Here is a 12,076-nt window from a genome sequence, read left to right on the forward strand (position 1 = left end):
TATAGAGATGGAGAGAACAGACATTGCATTCAATATATAGAGATGGAGAGAACAGACATTGCATTCAATATATAGAGATGGAGAGAACAGACATTGCATTCAATATATAGAGATGGAGAGAACAGACATTGCATTCAATATATAGATTTAGCAAGATAGAACAAATGAATGGTGCTTAAACAGATGAATAGTGCTCAATACTTAGAGATAGAAAGATAAGACAAAGGAATAGTGTTAAGTACATAGAGATAGAAAGATACCTGTAGGACAGAGGAATGATGGACAGAACATAGATAGATAGATAGATAGATAGATAGGACAGATGCACTGTGCTCAATACCAGAGACATATATACCATATTTATGGTGGATCGTATGGCTCTGTCATTATAGTGATAGAAAGATAGAACAGAGGAATGGTGCTCAATACATAGAGATAGAACAGAGAAATACCTTTATTCTATCTTTCTATCACTATGTACTGAACATCATGCCTCTAGAACTGTCAGGAAAAATGCTTTAAGTATATGGCCTTAGATGGTAGAATTGTGTGATAGATGGTGAATCTATACTGGATATTTTGCCGTTGATAAGGAGATTGGGTGTTGTGTGGGATGATGCCAGTCTTTTTAGTACAGGTCAGAGTTAAGTAAACCATGCTATCTTCCTAACCCCTTCTCAAGCATCATGAACAGAATGCCCGAATTGCCTCTGTCAACCATGTGTTTTTGCAGAAAGCAGTAGACAGTCCTGTGGTGGCTCAATATTATACAGTTATTGACTGGGTTCGAGGACAACAGCTGTTTTGTTTGACCCGAGGACGGATCTGTTGCCCGAAGCCGTAGGCTGAGGTCAACAGATCCGTTCGAGGGTCAAACAAAACAGCTGTTGTCCGAGGACCCAGTCTATAACTGTTTTGTTATACACCTTAATTTTTAGGCTGTTTTACTAACACATGGTTTGTTGATTGTGTACGTTTATCAACGTATCCACTAGTGTAAAAGAAAACATGCCCAATATCATTACCGAAGTATGAAAGATCGGAAGATATAAATAAATCAATTAACGTTTATTATTCATGAATTTTCACAATACATATGTAAATATAACAACAAGGTCCACGTGAACAGAAACTACAGAAGCTCATTCTATTCTGGGGTTGAAATTTCAGGGTGTGTTTGTAATCATTAGCTTTTTAACTTTTAGTTTTTTCCACCATAGTCATTAATAACGACTGAACAGTTATTAAAACTGTATTTTGGACAAACATTTTCTTTCGAAACGCACGTGATTTGGTTATTGACGGTGCTAGGCTCAGGAATGTTAGACTGTGCAACGGTTGAATTCTGTTCAAGCACAGAAACCATCATATTGTTTAATTCCTGACTATCTATTTCTAGAAAGTCAACATTTTCTAAATTCGCATTATCAGAGCTTGTAGCAGTGATCACTTCTGGAGCTGGTGCTGTCTGTGGGATTACTTGTTCTGCCAATGCGTTAGACATTTCGCGTTTCTTTTTCTCCCGTGCTTTTGAGACGTAATGTTTTAAACTTGTTTCCGATTTATGTTTTGAGACAGTCATAATATGCCTCCCTTCATACCCACTTTCATCCAGAAGAGTTATGCAGGTAGCCCTAATGCAGTGATTACTGTACACTTTAGAAAGATCTGCTTGTTTACTTATATTCTGCATCATTTGGCCGAGGGAGTTCTTGCCCAGAACCATGTTGTCATACCAAATCGATGGATCCTCACTTTCAGCTTGAAAACTCTTGGGCCGTTGCCATAAGAAATGACAACCTGGATTTAATTTCGTCAGGTATTTCTCGAAGCTTAGAACAGGGCAGTGTGGGGTTCCTAGAATAAAATTAAACTAAAATCAGTTTTTTAAAAAATACTTCTCTACAATTATTAAGTTCATAAATTAAAATAAGATTAAGACAAGACAGAAAACTTTCTGAATGATATAACTATCTAGAACACACAAAGCAAAATGAAATTGATATTGGTTTCAAGTGTGCAACAAGTGAAATATACATGCCACGATATATATCTGGAAAAATGTTGTTAATCTCTATTTTATGGAATAGACAGGCTGACGTCAATCGCCTGTGAAATGTGTTGAAATGGCCCTAAGTATAACACTGATTCATATAAATTTTTACTAGTTTCTTACCTGGTTTTTCGTACATCCTACCGCCACCATCATCCACATCATCTGTTCCACCCTGGTGATTTTTAGTGAGCCTTGGTTTCACGTTTACAACATATCTCCTCCCACTAGCACCAGTGTTTACTACAAAATCTTCTTTGGTCATATTGCGAAGGTTTTCCCTTCCGCGGTTACACAAAAACATCATCAGTTCAAAAAACACCTTAAATTGCAGAGATTTAGGGTCTTTAGTCGATAAAGTATCGGTGGAATACAATTTTCTTATATCTTCCTCGGAAATAATTTCCTTATGTTTGCTTTCACCACCCCCTTCCATTTTCAGCTTTTTCAAACAAGCATGAAAAATTTTGTTGGCCTCCTTGAATCTGTCGTCATTTACAATGTCAAATTTGTGCGTTTTTTCAAATGTTTTCTGTAAACCGTACCTGAGAGAAATCATTGTTTTCTTAGCATAAGGCTCTCCATTGCGATTTCTGACGTTACAATAAAATTTCTTCAGAACAAGAGCCAATTCTTCGGCAGGTATATCTTGTATATCATCATAATTCCGTTGAAGCATTTCGTTGATATATTGTTCAAAAATATTTTTCGCAACGTTGATAACATTTTTCGTATTCCTGCTTTCCGTTTGATCTAATAGAGTCTGTATCTCATCATCACTAAAATTAGTAAACCTCGCCATTACGTAAAAACAGCAGACTGATAATCACGTGACTTGCGTAGCCAATAGAAATAGAGCAGACAATTGCCCGGTCAACAGTTCGAAAACTATTGACCGGTCAATAGACCACGAGTGTGAAAGTTGATTTAACAGTTGAAATGTTCGTTTTAGATTGTATTAGTTTTATATAGGGAAAAAATTAAGGTGTATAACAAAACAAATTGTTATACAACTTCATTTCTTTTTCTATATAAAACTAATACGATTTAGAACCAACATTTTAACTGTTAAATCAACTCTCACACTCGTGGTCTATTGACCGGTCAACAGTTTACGAACTGTTGACCGGGCAATAGTCTGCCTTATTTCCATTGGCTACGCAAGTCACGTGATTCTCGGTCTGCTGCTTTGTTTACACAATGGCGAGGTCCAGTGATTTAACTGATAATGAAATACAGAATTTATTAGATGAAACGCTAGGCAGGAATATGAAAAATGTAATGATTGATTATTAATTTGGATATTGGGTATGTTTTCTTTTAAACTAGGGAATACGTTGATAAACGTACGCAATTACACTGTCTTGTTAAAAGTTTGAAGTCAACAAACCATGTACAACCTTTAAAAAATGAAGGTGTATAACAAAACAGTTATCGACTGTGTCCTCGGACAACAGCTGTTTTGTTTGACCCTCGAACGGATCTGTTGCCCTCAGCCTACGGCTTCGGGCAACAGATCCCTTCTCGGGTCAAACAAAACAGCTGTTGTCCTCGAACCCAGTCAATAACTGTATGATATTGCATCCCAAAGAATTAACTCCCTCATACTGTTAATTATAAGTCAATAAAACAAAATATTGCATCCCAAAGAATAAACTCCCTCATACTATTAATTTTATATGTAGGTCAATAAAACAAAATATTGCATCCCAAAGAATTAACTCCCTCATACTATTAATTATAGGTCAATAGAACAAAAAATGATTTTAAATGAAATAATTTAAAGAAATTGATATATTTTTCTTCTTTCTCCACATGGGATTGGTAGATGTCTAATATATTTTATTTTCCGTATATTTCTTTATGTATTCGCAATTAGCACCTACGTAGACCCTGGCAACTCCAGGTTAATAGCATCTGTTGGATTAGTTCCTGTATTTTGTTTAGTAACCGTATTGTCACAAAATGGGTCTTTAAGACAAAATATCAGTAAAATCATTTGATATAGCACACTCTCTTCAGAGGAATATGATAAGATTGACAAGCCATTTAGACTTCACTTCTCCCTTCCAGCTTTCTTTGTTCTTTGATGTAATGCTACCAATGGCAACTGGGGTGACAGAGACAGATTTTGTCAATGGTAAATGGAGCAGGAATGCCACACCAAATGACCCAGAAAGTCAGCGAAGGATGAAGAAGGCAAGGTCATTGTTGTGGAAAGAACTTGGAGGATATAAAATGTGGGCGTGTAAGTGTTATAATGAAATAGGGTACTTTAGAGTGTAGATTATGCACCTGCATGTGATTTATAGTGTTAATCCTGCAATCATTTTAGCTGGTTAACCTGCATATTTCATTGACAAATGATCCATCAGATTACAGCATTTTGTTTGCTGACGATACATACCAGTATGGACATATATGTATGTTTCCGAAAAAATGCCCCATTACTCATGTGATCACATGGTTGAATTTTAAGATGGTTGTGTTGTGTATGAGGCTGTTGTAGATGTTGATGTGAGAATCAGTTAGTGTGGCTGAATGGAATGCATGATTTTGTATGTGACTTTGATTCTGTATAATAATCTATGAAATATAACTCAAAAAATAACTCCTGTAAGAGGCTATCGTACACTTTGTCAGAATCGATAAATACCTCCAGTATATGGGTAAGTTTTTTATCAAACAATCAATAATTATTAATTTTGAAAATCTTTAAAGGTATGCTTTTTGCAGAATGTTTTAATCTGACAATATTTTTGTAGTTACTTTCGCATATTTACATCTGTGAGATAAATGCATGACTAGTTTGAATGGATGCACGTTTTATTTTAGTTGATATATTTTTTATTTTGACTTTCTTCACACACTTTGACACAGGTAGAACTTTTATATGGATCTAGGATTAATGGAATCAATTTGATTATTACAGTAATGGGGATGAATAAAATGAATTGCTTGAAAGAAAAAATTTATAAATAGAATCCAATTCTAAGTACAATTGCAAACAGTATATTGTTATGAAATATATGAATAAATACACATCAGAAGTTTATAAAAACATTATTGTAAAATTAACCATAGCCTGCAGCTGACATTCTGACAATGTCTTTTTGTTGTTGTGACATTCCCAATTCACCTTTGAATGATAGATTTACTATATTATGGTTTTTAGGAAACAGTCAGTCTCATTCAACAGCTTCATTGGATTTCATTACAATAAAGAAGACCATGGCATTTAAGACTGTCATAGAAACATAGAACACCGTGAAGAATCGATCCAGCGTGTAGGCCATCAACTCCCAGTCGTTCATTCTTCTGGTGGATGGTTCAAGGTCATTTCTGTTAAGTTCAATGCCATCGCCTGCTGAATCAGAGCCATCTGTGTTCGCATTTGTCTTGGTTAGGTCACTTGGTTGGTTGCTGTTCGTTTTCGGTTTTGGTGAAGCTTCATCGGTTTCAAACCTTGTAGATAGACTCTCTATATCATACATGCCGTTGAATTCAGTAATACTAATACTGGTTCCTTCAAGCTCCTTTAGACTTTTACGACTTTTTCTGCTTTTTCGTAGCTTCTCCTGTTCAACTTTTGGTCGCAATTGTAGCTTGTTTTCATCGTTTGGCTTTTTCATATCGTAAGGAAGGTTTCTCTCTTTGATACGCATTAGTTTTCCGAGCCAATCAAGGAATATCAGTTTCACCCACCTGTGCATTTTCTTTCCACTCAGGTCATTGTAGAATATGTACATCACGATCGCTGACATGACACACGACACACAACTTAACATCATGCTGATGGAAAAATAAATGGCAATTCTCGGGAAAGTCTCAGAGGTGGATGGAAACTCTTGTTGTACCAAAAGTAGAAATACGATTATGGCGAGTAATATTGTTGTGTGAAAAGTGATCTTCTCCCCGGAAATGGATGGTAGAGCGAAGCCAGCAAAAGATATGATGGTAACGACAAAAAAAGGGAGCACGGTAGTGATCATGAAGAACACTGGCCGTCTCCTCATTTTGATTGTGAAAGTCACTTTTGAAAAGTCTCCGCCACAACATTGGTAGTTTTCTGTAATATTTTTAGCAAGTACTTTTGTTGCAATGAACTCCTGGCTGTAGGAGAAGTGTGTTAGATCCCCAGAATCAGACTGTGTCCGAATATCAACATCAATAGCATTATAAATCCATGACATGAATGATAAATCGCACATCTGGATATCATAGGGGTAGTACTTTATGTCCAAGTGACAGACAGTGTGCACCACTGTTTGGAAGTTGAATTGGACAGTTCCATCACTGTGGACGAGGGCTCGATACTGCTTCATATTCGGCATGTTGGCAATGGTGTCCACGCCGTCCAGCAGAATTAGGTCAGGAATCCATATGTCACTGTTTGGAACCACAATTCTGGAGGTATTACCATACTCGGATTGGTTCCAGACCAAGTTGCAGTCAAACCATGATAGTCTTATCCAGATTTGGAGCTTAATGATTTCCAGTTGCTCATAGACGTCTACTATCTCTCGCAGTGCCAGCTGAATAGATACGTTGACTGGGTCGTTTGTACACTTTGGAATAATCCGGTTGTCATAGTTTTTCAGAATCTTGTCATACAACATTGCCTTGTTGTTATGTACATTATCCTTTGATAGACTCCTGGTGTTTCCTTGAGAACAGGACACAAACAGAAGGAATACTATGAAAACCATTACATGTACCATGATGGTTGATAATATTACATTAAAGCATGACATCTTTGCACATGTCATTGCTAGAAATAATTTAAAGATGTTCTGATTGGAATTAAATTAGAATATAAGTATTACTTTTTTTTCCAGCAGAGAAATCACAAGGCCTATCCAGAAAGTGTACAGTGTTTGACCCTGTCAACACCCTGTCTCTACTTCCTTATCTCATATGTTTCCACGTGAATGTATTCTGTGAACAATTTTGTTCAAAGAGGAAGTAATTGGGATTTTTAAAAAGCTGTTTCAAGGCTTTCTCATTCCTTATTAAGGAACCTATTTACACCAATTATAAAACATTCTTTGTCATCCAACAAATTATATCTTTTTAACTAATGTGTAAAATAGTTCTGAATGACAACTGATCCATACGGTACTTATATCCTAGAGCACCTGTATAAAATAAGTGAAAGGAAAATTGAAAATATTACAATATATTTGTATGACATGCAGCAGTATTGTATGAATGAAGATCCATGTCCCTCTCCAAGGGGACATAATAAAAAAAGAAGGGTTTGATTTTCATCCCACTGAATTCTAAGTATACATCCAAGGGCAGATCACTCAGAGTGTACAAAATGGAAAACGATATTTTAATTATTGTTCAGGTGAGCTATAAAAAATTGATACATGATATTATAGATGATTTTAACTGAAAGAATAGATTTGTAGCAGTGTTGTATTGTTTTAAAGTAATGGTCATTATAACAATTAATTGTAGCTGTGTAACTTTACTTAATCCCTTTGGTTATGAGTGGATTACAGGGCCTTGGCAACAGTCCTCTGTTCTGAGCAGCTTTTGTTCCCAGCTCTGACCATGCTGTTTGATTTTCTCCTCACTTGACCTTTTAGCTCCAGGTTGTCCTGAAATGCTCGACCCGACGTTTGCCCCGTGGGTTCCACGTGTTATATCTCCTGTTGGTTTTCTGAGGGTGTGGCCGATCCATCGATACCGTAGATACTCGCCTATAAGTCGGATTTTGGGAGTTAAATTTTGGTCCACAACTCTATGTCCGACTTATAGGAGTGTCCTAAGAAGACTAGTATTTTTCTGGACGTAGTAATGTATAGCCTAGTATTTTTTAAACAACAAAAACATGGACGAAATAAACAAAATAGTAACTGTTTAATTTGTTGAGAATAAAAAGTGAAATATTGATGTCATATCCCAAAACATGATTATTGGAACACGGATATATACATAAGAGTATTGATATGAAATTCATTTGTTGGGAGAAAAATATCAAATATCGGCGCATTTCTCAAAATATTATTTGAAACACAGGTAAAAACATTAGAGTATTGATTTGAAATTGCCAACCGACTCTTGAAAAAGTTGGACTGACTTATAAATTGGTCAATGGCAATTCCCTCCTAAATAATCTAAAAACTATTCTTTTTTTTCCTTTTCTTTATTTCCTTAAGCTATACAGCTCATCGGTTATAAATACAAAATATTTACAAATATATACAAATAAGACAGTAGAGGGTGGGTAGGCATACAGATACAATTTTAAGGATATAAAATCAATGCATTTCAACATACATATAACAATACACGTGAATAATATGTCGTAGCAAGTACAGAATTCATAAATTACATGAAGATCGAAACTTTGTAGCCTGTTGTAGGAACTTTCCTAAATTATTGAGTTCTTTTGTATTATTTACACTAAGAAGTTTTACTAATTTAAAGACACTAGGTTTCTTGTAATAAAATTTTTTGATATATTTAATTCTTAAACCGTTATAAAAAGGACATTTTAAAATAAAATGAAGTTCGTCTTCTAACTCATTAAAAAAATTAGGTTACAAAATGTACAAATCCTATTATTTCTTGAAATATTTTTATGCCTGCCCTTTTCAATGTTCAAAAAGTGTGAAGACATCCGAAGTTTTGTTAAATATACAACCGACTTCGCCTGGCGAACGGACTTATAGGTGAGTATATACGGTAAGTCCTTCATGGTGTTTGCTGAGTGATTGGGTCCCGATTTGTGTGTTGCTATAGGTTCTTGTTGCATATCTTATCTGGACACCTGATGTTCAGTGTGTAAAGCAGACAACTGATGTTCAGTGTGTAAAGCAGACACCTGATGTTCAGAGTGTAAAGCAGACACCTGATGTTCAGTGTGTAAAGCAGACACCTGTTAGTGAAGGTCTGCAGTTTGTTGGAGTTGGTATTGATGACTTCACATTTCAGATCCATAGAGGAGTATAGACTTCACCTTTCTGTTGTAGATACAGAGTAAATTGTGTGCGGATAGTGCTGTTAATCTCCACACAGGCTTGAGGGTGATGAAGGCCTGTCTTCCTTTACCAATCTTTGCTTTTATATCTTCATCTGTTCAACCAGTGGCCAAGACAATGCTGCCCAAGTATGTGGCAGTCTTCATCTTAGGTTTTGGTCTACAAGAGTGTTTGATATTTGCCACCTGATGTTGATTGTATGACTTCTGTCTTGTCAATACTGACCTGAGGACATGTCTTTGCTGCTTTCTTGGCTTGCCTATCTTTCTTGGGCTGCATGTGCTCACATTTCTGTGACATCAGACAAGGTCATCAGCAAAGTCAAGGTCTTCTAGACTTGAAGGTCCACTGGACTCCCGGTTTTGCCATCTCTTGTGGTTTCCTGTATGATCCAGTCAACCACCATTAGAAAGATCAAAGGTGACAGCAAGCAGCCTTGTCTGACCCCTGTTTGCATCTCAAAGGCCTCTGCAAACTTCTCTTCGTGGATGATTTGGATTAAAGCATTGTATGAGGTTGTTGAAGGTGGATGGAATTCCCCAGTGCTGGAGTAGTGACCACAGGACTCCTCCGTCAACATTATTATATGTCTTTTGGAAGTTGATGAAGTTGAGGCACAGTATTGACTGCCACTTTGAAGAACGATCTGGTCCGTACAGGACTTGTTCCTTATGAATTCAACCTTTTTCTGGTCAAAGTCGTTCATCTATGGCATCTTTAGTTGTTCTAGGATTATTCTTGTCAAAATCTTGCTTAGGACAGAGAGAAACCATGTCAGATCTTGCACTGTCCCCGGTCTCCTTACTTGGGAAGTTTCACTAGGTGTATTGTTTCAAAGTAATGGTCAATTATTATACCCCCCGCAACAAGTTGTAGGGGGGGGGGTATACTGGAATCAGGTTGTCCGTCTGTCCGTCCGTCTGTAGACGCAATGGTTTCCGGACTCTAAAGCATTATCCTTTCCACCTACCGTCACCATATCATATATATGGACTACCCATGGGATGAAGATGTTCCCTATCGATTTTGGGGTCAAAAGGTCAAAGGTCAAGTGCACTGGACATCGAAGTAGCAATATGGTTTCCGGGCTCTAAAGCGTTATCCTTTCCACCTACAGTCACCATATCATACATATGGACTACCCATGGGATGAAGATGTTCCCTATCGATTTTGGGGTCAAAAGGTCAAAGGTCAAGCGCACTGGATATCGAAGTAGCAATATGGTTTCCGGGCTCTAAAGCGTTATCCTTTCCACCTACAGTCACCATATCATACATATGGACTACCCATGGGATGAAGATGTTCCCTATTGATTTTGGGGTCAAAAGGTCAAAGGTCAAGCGCACTGGACATCGAAGTAGCAATATGGTTTCCGGGCTCTAAAGCGTTATCCTTTCCACCTACAGTCACCATATCATACATATGGACTACCCATGGGATGAAGATGTTCCCTATTGATTTTGGGGTTCAAAGGTCACGCGCACTGGACATCGAAGTAGCAATATGGATTCCGGGCTCTAAAGCGTTATCCTTTCCACCTACAGTCACCATATCTTACATATGGACTACCCATGGGATGAAGATGTTCCCTATCGATTTTGGGGTCAAAAGGTCAAAGGTCATGCGCACTGGACATCGAAGTAGCAATATGGTTCGGTTTGTCATGCCATTTGTTTTTTACACTCAGAAAAGAGGTAGTTTATACCTATTACCAACACCCTTTGGGAGATTGGGGTAAGCGGGGGGTATTCTTAGTGAGCATTGCTCACAGTACCTCTTGTTAGTGATGGTATTATTACAAAGTAGTGGTCTGTGAACCAAAACAGCATTGTTTTAGAGTAGTGACCAGTCAGCTGTAGCTGTACTGTGACAAAGTAAGGGTCAGTCAATTGCAGAATGAAGGTTATGGTCATTTAATAGTAATAACATCCTGTATAGCATGGTTCATTTTTGGTGGTGTGCTAATTTTGGCAATTAAGTGCTAGTTTGCTAAAATTTTGAGTACATATTGGGAAGATAAATAACTCCATCAATCAGAGTTAATACATGTGATAGTTATCCCTCTTCTTAAGCATTCGTTGAAGGACTGGCAAAATTGTTCCCTCTAAAAATATTGGTAAGTCTTAATTTGTGAATAAAAATCAACAAAAATTTTGACCCTCTGTAAAAGTCCTGCTATATGGTACACTATGGATAGAATTCCAAATAATCCAGTTATTTTGTTCAGAAAGGATATTGATATACATGAGACATTTATTCAGACATTATAAACATACAGCAAAAAAGTCCCCTAACATCAGAAAAAGCCCTGGATACGATTATCATGTTCTATATATTGATTAGGGGAGGTCTTATTATTTCTGGTTCACTATCTTCTTTTGAGAATTGAATTCTTTTTCTATGTACAGTGATGACTGAGAAAGTTACTATTTCATCAAAACTGCTCGTATGCCAACAATGTACCCCCCTGGACTCTAACTTGCCCCTCACCCACTCCATTCTACATAAGAGGTTGACACTTCAAATTTTCTTCAATTTCTTTGTTTTCGCATTATCACCCCCTACAAAAGTAGTGATTTCCTTACGTGCTCCTATACAAAATTTCCCATTGTACACTTATAGTAAACTTATAATCACCCATTTTCAGATTTCTTAAGGTCGACAACTATTTGTAAAGAGAAATGGAAACATACTCACTGGGTTTTGGTACATGTATATGATTGAATAGCTGTTTATCAAAGTTTGACAGTCTTCAAATCAAGATTAATTCATACGCAAGTTCTTTGAATTGATACAATGCATGAAACTGCTTGCCTTTAATTAATCAGAATGCCATTTTGAATTACATGAAATGCATGAAAGAACTGGGGGGGGGGGGGGGGGGGATTTGGGTTATATTGTTTTTCACTATGTGCCAAATTCATGGATTTTAACTGCAATACAACAAATACATATGTATAAGGCTGCATTGAATATACATGTATAATAGATCTGTATGTAGTCTTATCTAGTGATCTATAATTATTA

At 36.8% G+C, this 12,076-nt stretch overlaps 3 protein-coding genes across 4 annotated transcripts in view; 1 reads left to right on the top strand and 2 right to left on the bottom strand.

The window, feature by feature from the left end:
• Positions 1-12,076, top strand: part of LOC125663653 (L-fucose kinase-like) — a 72,915-nt gene that overhangs the window by 14,398 nt on the left and 46,441 nt on the right. For both annotated transcript variants that reach the window (XM_056153031.1, XM_048895958.2), the window contains one exon: positions 4,127-4,301. In XM_056153031.1, coding sequence (XP_056009006.1) covers positions 4,127-4,301 — 175 coding nt within the window. The remainder of the gene's footprint in view (positions 1-4,126; positions 4,302-12,076) is intronic.
• LOC125674728 (uncharacterized) lies at positions 1,054-2,792 on the bottom strand. The gene is made up of 2 exons (XM_048911990.2): positions 2,177-2,792; positions 1,054-1,857 (listed from the first exon to the last, which is right to left on the bottom strand). Exons 1-2 carry the CDS (start codon positions 2,730-2,732, stop codon positions 1,202-1,204), a joined length of 1,212 nt encoding a protein of 403 aa, XP_048767947.2. The 5' UTR covers positions 2,733-2,792; the 3' UTR covers positions 1,054-1,201.
• Positions 5,050-6,918, bottom strand: LOC125663654 (acetylcholine receptor subunit alpha-type acr-16-like). The gene has a single exon (XM_056153033.1). The coding sequence runs from the start codon at positions 6,820-6,822 to the stop codon at positions 5,242-5,244; it is 1,581 nt and encodes a 526-aa protein (XP_056009008.1). The 5' UTR covers positions 6,823-6,918; the 3' UTR covers positions 5,050-5,241.

The sequence above is a fragment of the Ostrea edulis genome, chromosome 1 (assembly GCF_947568905.1).
Source record: "Ostrea edulis chromosome 1, xbOstEdul1.1, whole genome shotgun sequence".
Lineage (NCBI taxonomy): Eukaryota > Metazoa > Mollusca > Bivalvia > Ostreida > Ostreidae > Ostrea > Ostrea edulis.